At 41.4% G+C, this 22,663-nt stretch overlaps 1 protein-coding gene across 1 annotated transcript in view; it reads left to right on the top strand.

Annotated features, from left to right (window-relative positions):
• The window catches only part of ATOSA (atos homolog A), a 116,501-nt gene that overhangs the window by 87,004 nt on the left and 6,834 nt on the right, over positions 1–22,663 (top strand). Inside the window, exons 5-10 of the mRNA XM_077468348.1 lie at positions 1,703–3,167; positions 9,882–9,998; positions 11,252–11,331; positions 15,117–15,225; positions 16,492–16,650; positions 22,247–22,315. Coding sequence (XP_077324474.1) covers positions 1,703–3,167; positions 9,882–9,998; positions 11,252–11,331; positions 15,117–15,225; positions 16,492–16,650; positions 22,247–22,315 — 1,999 coding nt within the window. The remainder of the gene's footprint in view (positions 1–1,702; positions 3,168–9,881; positions 9,999–11,251; positions 11,332–15,116; positions 15,226–16,491; positions 16,651–22,246; positions 22,316–22,663) is intronic.

Below are 22,663 nucleotides of genomic sequence, written 5' to 3'. Positions count from 1 at the left end.
CACACCTTACCCACTAAAACCATTCTTTAATATTTGTAATACTCTCAAACTGGCTTGTTCTGGAAAGGGCAACTTTTGCTGGTCTGAAATTTTAAAGTGGATGTAAACCCTCATATATCCCAAGTGAAGTGAAATGCCTCAGATGATACACAGAGAGTAAACAAATCTCCCTGCATAAGTTTTACATGTATATCTGCTGTCTTTAGCTTTATATCATTCTTAGAAAGTGCATATCATGTTAGAATTTTTCACTTCCTCATTCTGCACTGCGAGAGAAGTCTTGGATTACACTGGGAGACAGCTGATTGGAAGAAGGGCACACACCATCCACCAGATAGGCAGAGACTTTTTAGAGCTGTCCTGTGAGTTAAGCAGCTTTCTGCTTATGTTTATAGCACCCTCCCTGACACAAATTTCAGGCTGGTTTTATCACTTGTCAGAGAACCTGTCAGAAGTTATCATGATGATAACAGAAGAACAAACCTGTGCCCAGCTCAGATTTCATGAATCGGGTTTACATCCACTTTAAGCCTCATACCTTGTCATTTAGCTTTTAAATGCAAGTGCCTAAGTTGACAGAGTCTCAAGCATTTGATGGCTAAATGGCAAGGAATGTGACTAAGGCTGGCCATAGACTGAGTGAATTTCTTTAGTTGTAGGAAAGAAATTCACTTGATTCCCCTATCAACACAGTGTTGATGGAGGAAACCCTCCTGTCGAGCCATTGTGTTCTCCCGGCGGGGGAAGCCGTCCCCACCGGGAGAACACAGTGATTTTTTTCCTAGCAGCCACTAGCTGTAATCGCATGTAAAATCCAGCAGGCTGTTTATACCCAAGTTCATCTATTAATCAACTTGGGTACATTCAGCCTGCCCATACATGATTCGAATCTCAGCGGGTGCCTGCTGAAACATTCGATATTCAAACACTTTATGGCCGGCTTTAGCATTGGCAGAGATGTGGCTCAGTTACAAAATCTAGGTGTGGTGTACACTGTACAGCCTAGGCTTTGAATTCAAGCAGGGTCAAAAGTGAAACCGGGATTTACTGGAAAACCAGGACAGGTACTTAAAGTGTCTGCAGTTTAGCACTGTAACCTTAGAAAGTTTTTAATACTGATCAGGTTTAGTTCATATACAGTATTTGCCTCAAAATTGTATTGTTGGAGAATATGTTGGTGTTATAAAAAACAATCGGCAATGCAACACCTGGCTCTGTGGTCCATCCCAGATATCTTAAGGTAGAACTAGAACCTCCTGGTATAAAGTATACTGTATGTGCTGCAGAGCTTTATTATGCAGCTTCCTATGATGATGCTGCATTTCTCTGAATTTGGAGCAGAGTTGCCACTTTCATATAGGCTGTGGTGCCTGCACTACAGTGGAATGAAATTGATGTTGCAGGGTGTGTTGCTTTCAGCATATCCAATGCCAATTAACAAGCCTGTGGATTGTTAATCATTCCTTAGCTATATCTAGTCCCGCCCAATGCTTTCTGGATTGACCACACTGCCTCTGTTGCTGAATCCCTCCCATTGTGAGCTGTGATGTTTGAACGGGGGAGCATGTGGGACACAAATAGGCTGTTTAGCTCAGTCGGGGTGGTTAATGAAATTAGATGATTGCATATACTGTCCAACAAGAACCTTTTAGTTAAGTATGTGAAAGGGACTAATTGTCTGTCCTCCTTTATATATTTTCAGAGTGAGTCCTGCTGATGGAGAACTGCAGTGGAATTTTACACATACCCCAACTGAGCATGTGTTTCCTGTTCCCAATGTCTCTCACAATGTGGCCTTGAAAGTCAGTGTCCAGTCTTTGCCTAGACAATCCAACTATCCAGTGCTGAACTGTAGCATCCATAGTGATCTTGGCTTCTATGAAAAGAGGTTCTCCACGCATGAGCAGCGTGTTCTTCCGCCTCGAGAGCTGAAGGAGAGCAGGCAATATGGTGTCCTCAATTCTCAGCATTCTTGTAGCAAGCAGACATGGACTGTTGGACCTGAAGGTTTAATGCAAGCTAGAACAAGTCTAAGCATGAATCTGACTATTCCTGCCACAAGTATCAAGTTAATATCTGGAGGTGGCAGTGCTTATGACATTGGGACATCTCCATCAAAGGTTCAAGGTTTTAGTATGGTCGGCGATTTAAAGGGAGCTCCACCAGACTCTCCTGTTAGAAATTTTAAATCCCTATCTTTGGTTGATACACCTAATAATCTGCACGCAAACCAGCCAACCGAGGCCAACCCCCTGATAGGCACCTTAATTCAAGAACGTCAAGAAGTAATAGCAAGAATTGCACAACATTTGCTACAGTGTGATCCAGCAAATGCACACATAACTAATCGTTCCTTCAAATTGCACGACTCCAGCACTATATGTTCTAAAATATTCCGAAACCAATCTGAAGATGAAAACTTTAACAAGATAGAGCAAGAAACACCTGTCATAAATACTCTCAGTTCAGACTTGAATCTAACCCCTGACAGCCTGGATAGAAAACTGAAACCATCTTTAGATACACCCATCACTTCCTCCCGCAACAGTCTGGAGGGTAGAACCTCACCAAAACCACAAGCTAGAAGGAAACTTATTTTAATTCAACCTAGTGAGCAAGTTTTTAACTCCTTTCAGAGTTTTTCAAGTAAACAAGCACCAACTGCACTATCTGTATCCACAAGAGAAAATTCAGTCACTTTGCCTGAAATATGTGACTTTAAACAAGATGACCAGACCGAAAAAAATACCAGTAAAGTAACCCACATCTCACACCATAGCTTGACTAATGTCCACATATGCAGCAGCAACAACAAGCAGACTGAAAACAGAAGCAGAGACTGTTCTCAAAGTGATTTCTGTAAGAACTGTTCACGAAATGTAGTGGCACTGAAAACCTGTGGAGGTAGCCAGGCATTAGAGACTAAATGTATAGAAAATAACGCATTGAAAGCACAAGGGTCTGATCATACTAATCAACTTCATAGTATAGAAAATTATGTCAGTTCGGACCGCGATGGTTCAAAACTCAGAGAGAGCCAGGACAAACCGAAAACAACCCATGATGAGAACAAGGATCCAACCAAGTGTGATTGTGCCAAGCAAGAGCAAGGAAAGGCTGCCAGGAGTTGTTCCAGATGTGACCGTCTGAAAAATAAAGAACAAAAGGTATGTATATACATACAAGTGTGGTTTTAATAACCTCAAAGATTAAGCCGTGTGGCAGCGTAGACCTAGTTCTGTAATGGTGTGTGCCATTTCCTCTCCTTAAGTTACTAGAGTCAGTTATAGTCATTTATTGTCTTTAGAAAACCTAGATTGGAATTTAAATTATAACTAAAAGCAAAACTTTTTTTTTTTTCTTTTAGTTTTCGATTAAAGAGATGGATTGGAACACCTGTCATTTTTTTATTGGTGCCTTTGTCCCCATTAGGGAAGTTCACCCTCTCTATTTGCCCTGTTTACCATTATTGAAAGTGAAAGTAAAAGAAAATTCACAAATTTTGGGTTGACCCCATAAAAGTAAAGGGGGAACCTTCCAATAGGGACACTAGCTCTGGCGGCATGAGGGTCTCCAAGAAATATCCTTAATCCGCACGGTTTTCCTCTCACTTCATATTGGTTATATGGTTATGGAACAGGAACTGAAGGTAAACCTCTCCAATGGGACAAAGATGGCTAAAATAAACTTTACAAGGGTTATACCCGTCTCTTACTCTATATACAAAATGAAAAACAAAGTGTTGTCTATAGTTCTACCTTATTATGCACTATTCTATTTGTGAATTAATTCTTATCAAGCACAATATCTTGAAGCATGAATATGCAAAACGAATTTAAAATGTTGGACAGGTCTTGAAAATGTGCATGCTGATTCAAGCCTATTAGTTTGAAGAGGGGGCTGCTATGGGTCCTTAACAGAAGTCCTACCCAAGAGCAGACACTATAAGGAAGGCCCATAAATAAAACCTTTTGTAATTTAATTTTATTTAATTCCTGGGGTCTGTGCTCTGTGACCACTATTTTGTGGTATCTGCTCTTAGGCAGGATTTTGTATTTTTTAGCCCTGGTTCACACTTGTGCGATTCGACGTGCGATTTTAAATGTTAAATCGGCGGCAATTGCCCGCAATGGCACTGTCCTAATTGGTACGACTCTGCATTTGAAAAAAGTTTCTGTACTACTTTTTGTGATTTCGGGCTGCAATTTACATTGACATCTGTGCAGAAACCTGCACAGATGTCTCTGAAATTGTGGCCAAAATCTAGACTGACATTCGGGAGTGAAATTTTGTGAGTTCAGCTGAAGTCGCACGGCTTCATTCCCACAGCTCAGTGTGAACCTGGACTAAAGCTTTAAAAAAAAAAGTACATGTCCAATGTTATGTCTGATATTTATTTATTTATTATTTTTTTTAAAGAATTTAAGAAATACTTTTTTGTACACACACACTCTTTGTAGAGCAGCTATACCTACATGATAAAAAAGACTGTCACACTGGCCAAATTCATGGGTTTTAACAATGTGCAACAATGCCTATTTTACTGTAGGCAATGCCATGTCGGTACATTTCATTTCCATAATTATTTTTATTTATTTTTTGTTTTCATACACAAATTCACAAGAATATTATAATAGGACATAGGGCACATTAACAGCTTAGAACATAAGCAAATGTACACTGAAAGGTATGGCTATCATATACAAGGGTTTTCAAATGCAAACAGTTTCCCACCCCTTAATTCAAAACCATGGTGGGTAGCAATTTGGTAAGTGGAACTGAGGTAAGCTCTGAGACCAAATTTCCCCACCAGTTTCTTGATAGACCAATTTAAACATCCTTATGACCATATAACCAAAATCAAGGAAAAGAAAGTGAGAAAGGACAAATGCACAAGAAGAAGAGGAAGAAAAAAGGAGGACGAGTGCACCATATCCAGCCAACAGAGTAACCATTGTTCCAATCAAGGTTTGACAGATGTTTGATCCAAGGAATCCCAGGTTTCGTTGAAGGCCAACTTATTCAACAGTGCCGAGAGCCTTTCGTTGACCATAATCCAGGATAACTTGGCCTTCAATGACTCAAATGGGATCGTGGGAGACTTCCATGATTTACCAATTCTGGCAGCCAAAAAAAAATGCGATTAGTCTCCTAGTGTGTCTCGGTAATCCCTCTGGTAACCGTCCCTACAGCGCCTGCTGGGGAGATTTGACCAGATTCACTTGTGTGAGTAGATAACATTATACACTGGAGTCCAAAATTTCCACACTTTCCACCAGGTATGAAAGACTGATCCTTCTTGCCCGCACCCCTTGAAGCACTGAGGAGGTTCCCGGGACACACTTTGCTATTCTTACTGGTGACCTATACCAACTGAAAAGTACCTTGTAGTTGGCCTCTATTAGAGAGGTATTGCTCTAGGATTCGGAAGCGCATTGTGCAAGCTTGCACCACTCCTCCACCTCCAACTGTTCATTTGATGTCAGTACATTTAAAAAAAATAAAACCATTCTTTAGGGCTGTTAAGAAGCAATCCTGCAAATATACAGTGCATCCGGAAAGTATTCGCAGCACATAACTTTTTCCATGTTGTGTTGTGTTACAGCCTTATTCTAAAACAGATTAAATTCATTATTTTCCTCAAAATTCTACAAACCATACCCCACAATAACAACATGAAAGAAGTTTGTTTGAAATCTTTGCAAATCTTAAAAAAAAACAAAAAAAAAAAAAAAATCACATGTACATAAGTATTCACAGCCTTTTCCAAAATTGAGCTCAGGGGCATCCTGTTTCCACTGTTAGTCCTTGAGATGTTTGTATGACTTGGAGTCCACCTGTGGTAAATTCAATTGATTGGACATGATTAGATAGGTGTGCCTTTCCAATATAACGTTCCACAGTTAAAGTGCATGGCAGAGCACAAATCAAGCCATGAAGTCCAAGGAATTTTCTGTTGACCTCCGAGACTGGATTGTATCAAGGCACAGACCTGGGGAAGCATACAGAAAATGTCTGCAGCATTGAAGGTCCCAATGAGCATAGTGGCCTCTATCAACCATAAATGGAAGACGTTTGGAACCACCAGGACTCTTCCTAGAGTGGGCTGAACTGAACGACCGGGGGAGAAGGGCGTTAGTCAGGGAGGTGACCAAGAACATGATGGTCACTCTGACAGAGCTCCAGCATTTCTCTGTGGAGAGAGGAGAGCCTTCCAGTAGAACAACCATCTCTCCACCAATCGGGCCTGTATAGTAGAGTGGCCAGACGGAAGCCACTCCTCAGTAAAAGGCACATGGCAGCCCGTCTAGAGTTTGTCAAAAGGCACCTGAAGGACTCTCACGCCATGAGAAGCAAAATTCTCTGGTACAATTAAACAAATATTGAACTCTTTGGCCTGAATGGCAAGCATCCTGTATGGAGGAAACCGGGCACTGCTCATAATTTTTTTGGGGGAGGGATGATATGTGGTGGATTAGGATGTGTAAATACCTCCTGATTTAAAAAAGGCTTTACTGTGCTACAAACTGATTAGAGCGAGCAATTTTTAATTGTATAGTATACAATGCATACTAGCATATTATTGCCTACAGAACAGATCCCTCCAACGGCGCCCTGTCACCGCTGACTGCGAATCCATATTCACCCGGCCGCCTTTCCGGGTGCGCAGGCTGCAGCTGTTGAATGGGCGGGCTGCGATGACTAGCATTTCCAGGCAGAAGTCCTCAATGGCATCTTCTGTGTTTATCCCAGTATAGGACTACTTTTTAAATTACTTAATTTCTATGTCAAGAAAATCTGAGGAAGTTAGTTGTAGCAAATTGTCTTGAAGAGCATATTGTAAGGGTAGGTACATTTAGGCCTTTCAAGGTGGCATTAGGTGTAAGTCCAGAACCAATCCTGAACTTGTGCATTGATCTAAATGAACTCCATACACAAGCAAATGCATTGTGGCTTTTTTTTCAGCTGTTTCCATTCATTACTATTGCTCATCCCAACAGATCCCCTGCTGGGCTATGCATATGAACATCTGCCAACCACAGCACAGTTACTGAATATGCATTTTATCCGGTATTAATCTAAATAGGCTAATACATATATTTATATGTTTTGTTTGGATTCAAGAGGAAAACTTTATTTCCACATATTTGGTTTGGCATTTTTATTAATATTTATTTAGAGAATTTTTATGAAGGCAGGATGGTTCAGTAGTGTAGTAGACTTCTCTGTTGAAATGAGATGAGGTGATCATCATGCCGACAACTTCATAGTAAGAGCAGCTGGCTTGTGAGTGAAGCCTGGCCATTGAAGAGCTGGTTGTCATTGACAGAGAAGTCTTGAAACCTGGTTTTGGTACATTTTTGTCTCAGCTCTTTATATCATTATCAAGACATCTGATGCAGCACAGGTTTAACGTTTTGCACACTATATAATGTGTGGGTTAGTTATAAAATACTTCCACATAACTGAGTCAATATTCTAGATGGTGCTACCAGGGTAATTGCTGCATCAGGTATGTACTAGGATTTACATTAGCAGCCAGGTTGGTGTGATCACTTGTCTCTGCAGGCAGCATTGTACAAACTCCAGACAATTATTGATGCCAAAATGCCACTTCTCAGCTGGTTAGACTGTAGGAGGTATCAATGGAATAGCGATTACTAGCTCAGGTGACTCTTCAGAATAAGCTGTATGAGGGAAGTGACCAAGCTGCATGTTCTAGGGCAGGAGTAGGCAACATGGGGCCATCCAGCTTTTGCAGAACTACAAGTCCCATCATGCCTCTGAGAGTAAATGTAACTGCCATCCTTGCAATGCCTCAACAGCTGGAGGGCCCCATCCCTGTTCTAGCACATTTGTGCATCCACGCTTTTAAAATCGGAACGCCTTCTAAGCAAAAAAAAAAAAACAGTGTTTTGAGCCCAACACCAGAAAATGTTACTGCATTTAAAAAAATACCCACAGTGCAGATAAAATGGCGGAAGATTTAAAAGGACGGCTGAGCTTAGATAGTGCTTTGCTGCCTCACCGGTGACCAGCCCCTAAAAAAAGGAGATTCAACACACTAGAAAATAGTAAAGTATGTTAGCACAAACTCTTTATTAGAATGAATAGGAAAGTTCTGTAAAGAGAAGATGTAAACCTCCCATCATACAGCCTTCTAGATATAGCAGCATCTGTAGGAATGTGACACAGAAGCTGACAGCCTGCTAGCCAATCACAACGGTGAGTCTTCAGAGATGCAGACAGTTGAACTGCCACAGCTCTGGTCCCAATGCTTGGCGAGTCTCCAGATACTGAACTGATGTGAATAGCGGAGCCCTCTGCTAACTGCAACACAGACTGGTTAATACTAGCAACTGCAGGACCATTGCAGAGATGAGACCAGTATACTGGATGAACTGGGAGAGCGTGCACTCAGCAAACTGGAGAAACTTCTGGAATTTTGAATTTTCGGCCTGAAATTGGTACCTGTGGATGGTAGAAAAATCTTCCAATTGAAGGAAGAAATATTGCAGAAAGAATGGAGGGATCTGTTCTCCTGGGGACAGTAAGCGTAACTGGGCAGGTGTGAGATGGGAAGGGTCATAACCTCTAGGGGCTGGCCTTTAGTTTTCTTTGTGTCTAGTGTCCATTTCTCTTGTAGGCAACAGTATAACCCTAGGTTGTTAAATTATCATCAAGCTGTGTTCCTCGATGGGCAATAGAGAAAATAACTGGGAAGTTCTGAAGCTTTTATCAACCACATTTTACCACCTTTTTAACCATGCGCTCATTTCCATAAGACCAGCCTGCGGGTTGATTAAATACCTTTTGGCTGACTGCAGTGTCCATACATTTTGTGCCTCAGTATCCATTGTTTGCTCTCTTGTAACTGAGAAACTAATGAAGCTAGGTTGGAAAGCTCCAGCATTGGCAAGTGTATGGCCAGCTGTAGGGTATCTAGCAAGGTACGATATGAGCCAAACTTAGCCAGCGTAGTTTTCTTTTCTCTATCACAGACTTTATGCCAGTCCAAAAAAGTAACGGGCCCATTTAATATGTAATGCACAAGCCTCATGACGACGTCTTTTACCTCCCTAGTGAGCCAAATCCTCCTTAATTTATGGCATTGAACCCCCCAGGCATTGCAGCTCACAGCTGGAGGGTTTTTAGCAACAGGCAGCGCTGTCATGGCACAGTGGGCACGAAGGTGTAGTCAGGTACTGATTAAAAATTGACAGACTTGTGAACCAGCAGTGACCATGCTAATAGCACAGCCTATATGGGAGTTACAACTCCGCTCTGAATTCAGGAGTGTTGCAGCACCACCACCACACCGTCACTGGAAGCTGCATTACATGGACTTCACTCTCAGGCTCAGCAGGTATTTGTGGGACTCTGCAGGCAGGCTAAGAGAAAAGAATGTGAGTTCACATGTAATTAAAGCTGAACAAAATGTTATTTAAATATAATCTTTATAGCCACAAAGGATATAAATCAATTTAGTCTGTACCAAATGCCTCTGCAAACCCAGTTGTTACATTGAAAAAGTAGTAATGGGCTGCACAATATTCTGCATAGAGTGCAGGGCCATGGGAGGGACTCGGCAGGCTAAATGCAGTAAACCAGCAGAGGAGGGTGATAACGGGCAAATTTACTTTACAAAAAAAGAGTAGCAGTGATCGATCTTATTATATTACAGGAAGCACCAGCACAAAATCAAAGTTTTACACTTTTGCACAGAAGTGGAAGAAATACACAAACCACATGAAGGTTTAAGTATGAAAACATACCACTAGATGGAGCTAATGAGCATACCTATTTTCTGCTTGTGTATATATGATCCAACAAAATACATAATATATCTAATGCTATATGTTCTTTTTTGGCATACCTAGAAATCTGTTACGCTACGGACATCCAATAATTGGAGGAAGAGGGGTTTCCACTCACTAGATGGGACTTCGCCCAAGGCCTTCAACCCTTGCACAGGTTTACCTTTACTCTCAAGTCCTGTAAGTTTCTGCTTATATTTAATATTAATAATTGTTCCCTTGTATGCTGTATAGCTGTATTTACATGCAATAATTCTAGAAAACAGCTTGGTGTGCCTCGACCATTGCAAATACAAGTTGTACATTTAGTTCAAAAGTTTGTTGCCAGTTCTAGGGACAGCTGCTGCATCCACATCCTGTTACTGAGGGGAGTTTCACACTGCGGCAGTAAAGCGCTGCTAGTTTTAGCAGCGCTTTTCGGCCACTAGCGGCCAAAGAAGGGCTTAAAAGCACCGCTGCCAAAGCGTTTTGCGCACAGTGCAGCAGCTTCTGCTACATACAGTATGTTGTGCTGTCTTCCTGTGATCTCAGCATTTCAACAAGCCTTGTAACTTTATCAACGAATACAAGAAGTTTTTTCTACCAAGATCTGATTGGCCAAGGTGGAGCTTGTGATGTCATCTGCCCACCTCTTCCCCTTGGTCAATCAGAGATGCCTTGTATTCATTGATTAAAAGATTATTCCTTATTGGCTGAGATGTCACATGGCTGACTCTTTCCAGCCACAGAAGGGAAGTGTGTAGGACTATTCCCAGATGTTAAGGGAAATGGATAGGACTCCGCCATCAACAGCTAACTGTATGCAGCTGAAGCTGCTGCACTGTATTACATCCTTCCAAATGGGCAGACTGTTCTGCCACAGTATAGCTCCATTTGAACCAAGCTGGCCCAAACAAAAAAAATGTATGGGCGCAATCACTACGTCACAGAACTAATCTACTACATTAAACAGATCACAAGATATTCTTAGCTGCCAACACAGCAGTCTTGGTGTTCTTTTCAAGACTCGTTTATTGATTGTGTAAATTCTACAGCATCCTCAGGATGGTCTTGCTATTTAATATGAGAACAATACATACACACAGCTCTTTAGCATAACAGACATAAGTGGGATTGTAGCTCTCATTGCTTCCCTTCCTCGTATTTAAGACATTTGATTTTTTTTCTGCGGAAATACCGCTTCAGATACTTTTTTAGATTGAGTTTTCATCTTCTATATGTGCTACAGACTTACTGTTACATGCTTGCTACACACTTAGCAGCATATTACTACATTGAAGCTAAAGTCAGAACATTCTCTTTGGTCATCTGTCGAAATATCTAAAGGTTCGCTGAGAGTCTTTGGAAATCCAGATTATTTTTGCAGATTGGGAGTTTGATGTTTGTTGAAAGCCAGGGTTTACCAGATGAAAGAATCTTTTTATTTCACCTAGGTTCCACAAAGAAAAACGCAGTCAGGGTATTTTGATCTGGACACTTCCTTACTACAATTTAAAGGTTTATCCACAAGGAGGTATTTATATTTTTGTATATATTTTTTTTTTTTCTTCTTCTCTTCCTAAACCTTTCTTTTTCCAGTACATTGTTGGGATACCTCTTAAATAAGGGTGTTCAGTGTTACACCAAAAAATGCCAGCAATGTATAAATGTAAGGTTGTGCAGATCTTCTGTGAGCTTGCTAGGGTGATAAAGAAAATCCCCAAAAAAAGCTAATAAATACTGAATTCTGAGAACAGCATGTGGTTAGGCTTCGCCATATATTATACAATTTTCTTCTAATTCCTTTAGAATTACCTTCAGCTGTGTAGCCCATGGCCCTGTCTGAAGAAAGTGGTTATGGTTTTGGTAAATCTAAAAAAAAATTGTTCAAGAAATGTATGTACTGTATGGCCAGCCTTAAAATGGGGATGGGATTTAGTTGATGAAATTACTGTTTTTTTTTTTTTTTTAAGGTTCTCACACTTTTAATATTTACCTGCTGACCTGTCTAACAATGACAGGGGTTGGGATAAATCATAACTGTCGTGTGCTTACTATATTCACCTGTTATGTAAAGGCTTTAAATCCATTTGTGATGTTGTTTTGGCTGCCCAATCATGGTGGTGGTAGCATGATGGTCTGCGGCTGCTTTGCAGCTTCAAGTCCTAGACGACTTGCTATAATTGATGGAACCATGAATTCTGAGCTCTATCATCAGTTCGTGACCTCAAGCTCAAGTGCACTTGGGTTATGCAGCAGGACAATGATCCGAAACACAACAGAGCACACACAACAAAGCCAAATGTAGGTTTTGACGTGGCCTAGTCAAAGCCCAGACTTAAATCCAATTGAGATGCCGTATCTCATGTTGTAAAGCGCTGAGCAAACTGTTGGTGCTATATAAAACCTGTATAATAATAATAATTATGACCTTACACGGGGCGTTCATGCTAGAAAACCCTCCAATGTGGCTGGATTAAAACAATTCTGCAAAGAAGAGTGGGCCAAAATTGCTCCACAGCAATGTGAAAAACTCATTGCCAGTTATCCTAAATGCCTGATTGCAGTTGTTGCTACCAAGGGTGGCACAGCCAGTTATTAGGTTTAGGGGGCAATTACTTTTCACATAAAGCCAGGCAGCTTTTTTGCCTTAATAAATGAAACCATCATTTAAAAACAGCATTTTGTACTCTACTCGGGTCTTTGTGTAATAATACAATTTGTTTGATGACCCGAGTCATTTAAGTGTGATAAATATGCAAAAAAATAAATAAATAAATCAAAAAGGGGGCAAATACCTTTTCACAGCACTGTGTGTGTGTGTGTGTGTGTGTGTGTGTGTGTGTGTGTGTCTAATTTCTCTGTAGTTTTAATGATCATATTTCCAAACATTCACTTAGTTGTTTCACTTTCATGTAACAGCATAAATCAGCCCTTTCCAACATTCTTATCCCAGATGGACCCTTTAAGAAAATGTTAGGTCTCAGGGAACCCCCCGTTAACATTTATTAAACTAGAATTATTTGCAAAATGGCTCCTTTTATTGGTGGTTAGTGATCAGAATGCCAAACTTCCAGACTGCTAAAAAGCTCATTGGTGTTATGCCATTGGGCGTGGAATAATGCAGACCTCAGATGTAGGGTCAATCAGCCATGACTTAAAGGCCAAGTTCAAGTTTTTTTATTTTTTTTGCTCTGCAGCCAGAAAGGCATTGCACCTGCAATCTGCTGAGGATCCTGCAGATTCTCAGTACATTGTCTGCCCATGCCTTTGATTTCAATGGACTACAAGAGCACTCACCAGCACCCTTGTAGTTCATTGTGTACTACAAGCTGTTGGCCATGGCAGATGACGGTACTTGTACTTCATTAATTTACAGAACTCTGTAAATGAATTATGCAGCTGCGTGGGCAGAGTCCTGCGTGACTGCGCTATTTCTAAATTGTGACAGCGGGTGCAGGGAGAAGATCCCAGGTCCACTGTCACAGGGAGGGGAGAGCAGGAGGAGGGGAGATGTTACATATTCCATCCTAAATACAGGTAGAACATGAAACTTGTTCCAAAGGTGAACTTCTCCTTTAAGGAACCCTAGTTGAAAATGCCCAACATATACTGTAGGTTAATGGGGATCATGCCGCACCTCATTTTCCCCACTTGATTATATAGACCAGGCATATGCAATTAGCAGACCTCCAGCTGTTGCAAAACTACAAGTCCCATCATGCCTCTGCCTCTGGGTGTCATGCTTGTGGCTGTCAGTCTTGCTATGCCTGATGGGACTTGTAGTTCTGCAACAGCTGGAGGTCCGCTAATTGCATATCCCTTATATAGACCTACTTCAAGCACGCAGAGTGAAGCCCTTCTAGATATGTTTTGCGAATCCTTTATACTGTGAGTTTTGTGGTTAGTGCAGGAAGCTGTGGCTTTATTGGACGAAGTTAATATATGTGAGGCCCATAAAAATCTAAACATCTCACAGGAACGGTATTGTGTTCACCCAAAGGAGATGTAAATATACACAGCACATTATGCTACAGAGAGCTGCTGAAGTGATGAGTCTGATCTGAAGTCATTTTGGATAGCGTAATGAGGGGGTTATAACCCCTGTCAGTTTTTGCCATCTGCATCCCATCGGGGAGATTTCCATTCACCAGATCTAGTATTCCCCACTGGAAGATTTCCCATCTCTTACTGTTCAGCGAACCCCAAATGTGGGATTTTTTTTTTTTTTTTTTTACTTTCAATGATAACAGTAAACCTGACAAATGGAGAGGGTGACTCTCCCTAATGGGAGCAAAGACGGCAATAAATCCTGACGGGTGTTCTAATCACTCTCCACTCACTCCAAAACTGAAAAAAAACATTTAGCCTTTCCTTATACTTAATAGCCTTCATTTACGCTGGTGCGGTTTGTCGTGATTTGACAGTTACAAATCGCATGACAAGTCACACTCCTTTATCAGCAATGGAACTGTTAAAATTGTCACGACTCATGTCGCAGCAACTTTGAAAAAGACTGGACTACTTTTTTACGATTTCTTTGTGACTTGCGTAGTTCTCTGTTAAACGAAATTGCAATGAAATCAGAGGTGCATTGTGATTTCAAAGCCGAACTAGTGTGGACCAGGGCAAAAGGTAAAAAAAGTGCAATACAATATTTGTCCACTAGATGGGGTTCTTTTGTTTAAGATGCTGTAAACCAGCAGAATTATCACCTACTGCTCCTATTCTGCGCTGGATTTCTCACACCAGGCTTTGTAAATCTGTGCCATTTTAGTATGGTGCCTGTGTACAATAAGGCGTCTTAGTAATGTATGCAAAACACCTCGCTATTGCTCATTTGAAATTGTAAATGTACAGATCAACATGTTGACAAGTATGTTGTCTACATTATAAGTACATCATCCTTTAGGGGTCTGGGAGCTAATTACACATAAACTATTTTTAATTATAAAATGCTTAAGTGTTTTCCATTATGAATTTAATGGCATTGGATTCCCCTCCTATAGTAACAAAATAATCTGCCTTCCCTACACCCCCCCCCCACATGAGCAGCACCGGGCCTACCCTCCTGCTGTTTATATTGGTGGGGAAGGCCGGCCGCTGGAAATCTAATAGCACTCAGTGTCATTTAATTGGTTAGTTTACAGTACAAAGTTTGGTTGTATCTCTTACTGCAGATCAGAGACCTAAATCTTTGGTTGCAAATTAGCTGTCCAATTGAAATAATTTATATTGGGTTTAGGCTCATTACAGCTATTTTGGGTTTGTGACCATGAAGACAAAATAATAATTATATATTGTTTTTTAATCCAACAGACAACGTTCCTGTGAGAAAAAAGAAGAGGGTTCAGAATGCAGCTCTGACCGACAACTCAGTTGCAGCGCTCCACCTGCTCCTTGTCTTAGTCTTCTGGGAAATTTTGAGGTAGGTTTCCTGCAGCCTTATTACGTAATGTGCGTACTTACAGTACATTTCTCTAAAACACAAAATTTAATGAATATTGCCCTTTTTTAAATTCAGCTGCTCGTACTGGGTTTTGCTCAGGCAGTAGATTATAAATGGGGACATGCGCTCTATAACCTGCCTCCCCCCCCCTCTAACATCCACCCTGTGTGTACAACAGCATTGGCCGGTTCAATAAAAAACGGCCGTCATTTGGCCCCTGTGTATGCCAGTCTATTCAACAGAAGCCGGCCGAGCATGCTGGAAAACCAGAAGCCGGCCAACTCCCTATCTGCTCTCTCAGCCAATGGCAGAAAACGCTGATCGGAGTGTTCTGGTGGGGGGACTGTCCCCCTGTCAGAACACAACAGCTCAGCGGGGGAAACCGCTGTACTAACGTTCGTTCAACTAGAAAAAAAAGCCTGTGGTGTGTACCAGGCAATAGTAATAGTTCTGGCATTTGAACTAACATGGTGACTGTGGACAAATGCAATCTTTTCACCACCAGATTTTCCCTTTTTCGCAGCTTCATAATCTGAACAAATATAGACTGATCACCGGAATGGTTTTGGGATTGATAGATATATTATTGGCAGAATTACCCACTGTAGCTCCGGAAGATTTTACCCCCTTTATAACCAGGCCATGTTTTGCTATTTGCACGCTGTGCTACTTTAACTGGTAATTGCACGGTCATGCAACACTGTACTCAAATTAAATTTATATTATTAAAGGGTTAACTGTGTGCCTAATAATGGGTAATCGGTGCTGCTTTTATTAAGTGATGCGCCTGTTTTACTGCCTGCTTTGCGGGGAGAAAAAAAATGCTGCCGTCTGTACAGAGCTCTGTGGTGGTGAACTGTTCTGATGCTTGTAGGGTTTATTGATTCGTAGCAGTATAGCTTGACTGACAAATGCACTGCCTGTGGATTGGTCTGTTTGGTATCTACCAATATGTTCTATTCCTTACTGGCAATCTGCTGCAGCTGCCAGAAGTAGTTAGGAGTTCAGTACTGTCATTTACCTTTAAGTGGGGTTTCCACATTCAACAACAAGGTCAACACATCCAGTGAGTGTTCGGTGCTAAGTGGCAGACGATGGGAAAAGTTCTCTGAAGTTTGAGAACAGAGTTTGTCAGAGAAGATCATTTTATAAATTTGTTCACCGAGAGGGCATGGCGAGCCCCCCAGTAATAGAATTTTCTTTTTCTTTAATAGTCTTCTCAGATATTCTTCTCTTTTTTTTCAGGAGTCCGTCCTAAATTATAGATTTGAACCTTTGGGCACAGTCGGGGGTTTTACAGCAGCTGTTGGGGCAAGTGGAGTTTTCTGCCCAACCCATATGACATTGCCTGTCAAAGTGTCTTTCTACAGTGTTTCGGATGACAATGCTCCCTCTCCATACATGGTAAGACTCATTAGTTAGTGCTTTCTAGATTTAGAAGTAATAATGCAACAACCATAAAAGTATCCTAGCTAATGGATTAAAGCTGAATTTGAATTGCCTTTTTCTCTACCCTCTCATCAACAATTAAATCTTTTAATAAAATCGTATGGTTTTTATTGCCTCCCTTCAGACCCAGTGATGTCATCATTGGGTGTCTATGCTTCATTGTGCAATTCTTGCTAGTGGGAGGATCCACCAGGGTGTCATACATAGATTCTTGAAAACATCACAGCACCCCAGGGCTGGCATTACCATAAGGTGGCTTAAACAGCCACTTTAGGGTGCCAGGATAAAGGGGCGGTAAAATGTGTAAAACATGTCTACAGCACTGTAAAAATCTGAATCCCCAGCAAGTGGCTGGGGATTTGGATTTTTATAGTGCTGCATATGTTTCCCAGCCTCTATAGACGCCCCACCCTGCCCCCTTCCCTGCCATGTTCACCAGGCTCCACTTTCCCACCTGCGGGCCCAGTGCTGTCATGGTGGGTGTCTCCATAAAGAGAACCTGTCATCTATATGCTATCACTGGGCTATTGGTCCCCTATGTGATGGCAATAAGACTGCCTTTGGGGAAGAGGTGGCGGCAAAATGCACCTTTTGCCTAAGTAGAGAAAAATCCTTGCACCAGCCCTGCAGCACCCTGTCTTAGTACTTTTTTCATGAGCCCTCCACCCTGATGCAAGCTGTGGGCTGGATTCTGGGACTAGTTATGTAAATCTCAAAATGCCTAGATGATTGGATGTCAGTCTGGAGGAGTTCTAGACAGGCTGAAGTTGCATGCAGACTGCCCTGGGTAATGCCCGCATGTGATGCTGAGCATCTATAATTAAAATAACTGAAATCAAATTAATAAAAGAGGCACATTATGGACAGTCATGTTGGGGAGGAAATGACAAGATGATGCTGGATGTCCTCCAGCAAGAAAATAAAGTAGGCTCTGGTTTGCTTCAGCTTTCAACGCACATTGTGGAAAGCTCAGTGTTCAGTGAAATCAGAGCAGGCAATTTCAGTGCAGAAGAGGAGCCTAAACACAGCTGTGCAAAATTTGAAGGTAAAGCTGAATTTGAGCTTTAGCCACTTGATTTCCTGGGCTGTTTTTGCCCTAAATCCACTTGCGTCCCTGGGCTTTTTAAATTATGCACCAGACAGGGAAAGAGGGACTAAACTTTTATTCAAGTGCAGCAGGGCTTTATACAACAAGTTCATGGCATAAAACAAAAAAATCTGCTTCTTTGAGTTGCATACTAAACTCAGATCAGTTCCTGCCTAATTGGGTGCCCCCTAATGGGTTCCCCATAGCAATCAAACAGCTCTTGTACCCTTTTAGTGTTCTCTCATCAGTCAGCCTTTTCACCCAGCAGCAGGCTCCCACAGCAGAAGTAGAGCAAGAGAGGGACTAGGACTTTAGCAGGAGTCATCTCTCACATATAAAGACCTGTGGACAGCTGAGGCTAATATTTTTCGTTCTAGCTACCAGGTAAGATGTGGACCTGGGAAAGCAGGCTTTATCCCTTCCAAAGCTCTACAAAGGATGCAGGACCCACAACAGAACTTAAAATTCTGAGAATCGCCCATAACTCTAGGTGCCCTGTATACTCTGTCCAAAGTCCTACCAGCTAGTACCTTGCACACTAAGACTTCATGCACACTGGTTTCTCCTTTTCATTTTCTTTTTTCTTTTTTTTGAATAGCGTTTATGGGCGTTTTTTCGGCTATTTTTCAGTAAAAACTTTCCCTGTAATGTAAAAACGCCAAACGCAGCTAACCACTTGTTACGGCCTTTAAACAAAGACTTGGGGGGGGGGGGTACACCCTAACTATGCATCACATTAAAGATGGCGCTCCTATAAGACCATACAAACAGAACAAAAGATTATAGCGCCTACATCCAAAAATGTCATTAAAATCCTACAAGGCTATTTAAAGCCCCTGAACATAATGGCAAATATGGGGATTTGGTCACACCGTATGGCCATAAAGTGCTTAAGCCCACTACTGCATCAAAGTACCCCATTTTCAGTGGGTCCTACACTAATCATAGAAATGAAAGATCCCACTTCTCAACCATGATAGAAATACACTCCTCTTTATGGGAGAACTAAAAGGACTCCTCGTATAACTCAGGTGGAAACTAATTAGAAGTACTGGTGGGGGATGATGGGCTGCTCCATCCCAAGGGAACTGGTCGGAACCCCTATAACAGACAAAGACTTGGGGGGGCATACCCTAACTATGAATCAAATTATGCCATTATTTTCAGGTGCTTTAACCACTTAAGGACCACCTCCTGCACATATACGTCGGCAGAATGGCACGGCTGGGCACAAGCACGTACCTGTACCTGTGGCCAGCCGTGGGTCGGGAGCTCAGGACCCGGTCCTGAGCTCCGTGACCGTGGCCACGGGACCAGTGGACCCGATCACCGCTGGTGTCCTGCGATTGGGTCACAGAGCTGAAGAACGAGGAGAGGTCTGTGTAAACAAACCTCTCCCCGTGCTTCCTACTGTGGCTGTCACCGATCGTCTGTTGATATAGGGAAAGACGATCAGTGACGTCACATGCCAGGCCACGCCCCCTACAATAAAAAAACACATAACGTTATACATAACCCCTACACTGCCCCCTAGTGGTTAACTCCTTCACTGCCAATGTCATTTACACAGGAATCGGTGCATTTAAATAGCACTGATTGCTGTATAAATGACAATGGTCCCAAAAATGTGTCAAAAATGTCCGATGTGTCCACCATAACGTCGCAGTCACAATAAAAATCGCTGATCGCTGCCATTACTAGTAAAAAAATGAATAAAAATGCTATAAAACTAATTAATAAAAATGCTATAAAACTATCCCCTATTTTGTAAACGCTATAACTTTTGCGCAAACCAATCAATAATTGCGATTTTTTTTTTTTTACCAAAAATATGTAGAAGAATACGCATCGGCCTAAACTGAGGAAAAAAATTTTTTTTATATATTTTTGGGGGATATTTATTAAAGCAAAAAGTAAAAAAAAAAGTTTCAAAATTGCCGCTCTATTTTTGTTTATAGCGCAAAAAATAAAAACCGCAGGGGGGATCAAATACCACCAAAAGAAAGCTCTATTTATGGGAAAAAAAGGATGCCAATTTTGTTTGGGAGCCACGTCATACGACCATGCAATTCTCGGTTAAAACGACACAGTGCCGAATCGCAAAAAGGGGCTTGGTACTTTGGCTGCAAATTGGTCTGGGGCTTAAGTGGTTAAATAGCACTGTAGGATTTCAATTACATTTTTGTATGTGTGCGCTATAATCTTTTGTTCTGTTACAGTGTTTAGCCAAATTTTTGTCATTTTTCATTTTTACAGCCTCTGCTTCTGAACGCTCTTTTTTTTTTTTTTTCTACTTCCCCCTAAAAGCTTATGCCTCCAAACGCCTCTGGCATTTTTTTTTAACCTCCTCTAAACGCCCCTCCATGTTAGCGTGTGTCCATGAACACAAACTTTCCGACGCCTCTAACAGCAGCTGTAAAAACGTCCTGTGTGCATGAGCCCTAAAGGCTTTGAAAGTATTTTACAGAAGGCACTACCAGATCTGATAGCTATCTTGCTCAGCTGAGCAAAGTAATGATACCTGGCTTATATTAACCACTCTAGCCCCGGAAGATTTGGCTGCTCAATGACCAGGTCATTTTTTGCGATACGGTACTGCGTCGCTTTAACTGACAATAGTGCGGTCTTGCGATGCTATACCCAAACAAAATTGGCGTCCTTTTTTCCCACAAATAGCGCTTTATTTTTGTGGTATTTGATCACCTTTGCGTTTTTTTTTTTTTTTGCGCTATAAACAAAAGAGCAACAATTTTGAAAAAAACACTATCTTTTACTTTTTGCTATTATAAATATCCCAATTTTTTATTTTTATTTTTTTTCCTCAGTTTAGGCCGATATGTATTCTTCTACATATTTTTGGTAAAAAAAAAATCGCAATAAGCATATATTGATTGGTTTGCACAAAAGTTATAGCGTCTACAAAATAGGGGATAGATTTATGACATTTTTTTAATTTATTTTTTTACTAGTAATGGCAGCAATCTTTTTATCGAGACTGCGATATTGCGGTGGACAAATTGGACACTTTTGACACATTTTTGGGAACATTGACAACTATACAGCGATCAGTGCTATAAAAATGCACTGATTACTGTATAAATGTCACTGGTGGGGAAGGGGTTAACACTAGGGGGCGGGGAAGGGGTTAACGGTGTTCCATAGGTGTGTTCTAACTGTAGGGGGATGGGACTGACTAGGGGAAGAGAGATATCAGTGTTCATACTGATCTGTCTCCTCTCCCCTGAAAGAACCAGGTTTTGTGTGTTTACACACACAGATCCCGGTTCTTGCTCTGTCACAAGCAATTGTGCCCGCCGGGCACTTGAATCGGCTCTGGGCACATGCCTCCATGCGAGCCCCTAGCCTCCGTGCATATCCCAGCCATGCCTTTCTGCCGCAGTAAAACTGCAGCGGCTGGTCGGCAAGCAGTTAAAATTATTGTAAAGTTGGAAGGTTTTTTTATCTTCGTGCATTTTATGCATGAAGATAAAAAGCCTCCTATGTGCAGCCGCCCCCCTAATACTTGCCTGAGCCCCATCTCTCTCCAGAGATGTCCGCAGGTGCCTCCGCTATCTGGGACGCTCTTCCTGATTGGCTGAGACACAGCAGCGGAGCCAATGCTGCTGTCAATCAAAGTCAGTTAGCCAATGAGGAGAGTGAAGGGGTTCCATGCCTGAATAGACACAGGGAGCTGTGACTCATCTCTGGTGCGCCCATAGCAAGTTGTTAGCGCACTTGACAGGAGGGAGGGGCCAGGAGCACCAAAGAGGGACCTGAGAAGAAGAGGATCAGGACTACTCTGTGCAAAACTACTACACAGAGCTGGCAAGTATAAAAAAAATGTATTTTTTTTCTAAAAATAACAAACGAGACTTTACAATCGCTTTAAGTAAATGAATGGGCAGGAAGAAGGAGCTGTACAGGGAGGTGTCTGGCTCATCTTGGGACTAAACCCTGACACTACTGTGCCAAATTTCTTTTAGCTCTGAGAGACAAAGTCAACTTGACCATTCTCATATCTTCATTTCTAAACGTACCATTAATCTGTATAAAAATATTACACTTCTGTAAAGATCTTGCTTATGAGTGCAAAAGAATTTGGTATGGTGACGGGTGAAGTGAGATTATAAAATGAATATTTAATAAAATAATTCTAAGGGGTTTTATACCCTTCTGTTGGTGTGATGTCCACTATCTGGGTCCAATGGATTCCGTTTTAATAACGAGTATTATTGTATCCTCGCCCTGCTCAGAAGTAATGTGCCATGTGTTTTTTATTTTTTTATTTTTTTTGGACATGGTTTAGTTGGTGCATTGAAAGAGAACCTTGTTGCTTCACAGCTCTTTAAATAACATGGGCTTTCTATACAATGCTAGAAATTTTGCAGTTTATTTTTAGATTGTCTCTTTAGTTGATTGTGAAATCATTATGTTGGTGCTATCTTATTTTTATTTTTCATCCAGGGTTACATTACACTGGATTCTCTTGGCAAGAGGGGTTATCGCATACCTCCTTCTGGAACCATACAAGTGGTCAGTACTGTGTATTCCTATTTGTTAAAGTAGTAAGTGACCTTGTCCAATTAGGAGACCCTTTCACAATGGAGCAAAAGTATTCAGACATTCAACTCTCTTATCTTGCAGAGTAACATGTTAGAAATTTTAAACAGCAACAATAGAAGGATAAGATGTTCGCCTGCACTCTTCTATTTAAATGTCCAGGCTTTGTTAAAAAGTCCTCTGTTGATGGCTGGTGGAAACTATCTGTACTTCAATCATTGTAAAACCTGCTACTCGTGGGGCTCACCCTTCCACTGGGTGTGTGTGTGTGTGTGTGTGTGTGTGTGTGTGTGTGTGTGTGTGTGTGTGTGTGTGTGTAAG

This window comes from Lithobates pipiens, unplaced genomic scaffold (genome assembly GCF_037356315.1).
Source record: "Lithobates pipiens isolate NorthernLeopardFrog02 unplaced genomic scaffold, aLitPip1_a1.2 Scaffold_8, whole genome shotgun sequence".
NCBI classification, from domain to species: domain Eukaryota; kingdom Metazoa; phylum Chordata; class Amphibia; order Anura; family Ranidae; genus Lithobates; species Lithobates pipiens.
The sequence above is the reverse complement of the archived record's forward strand: the minus strand, read 5'-3'. Positions and strand labels throughout refer to the sequence as shown.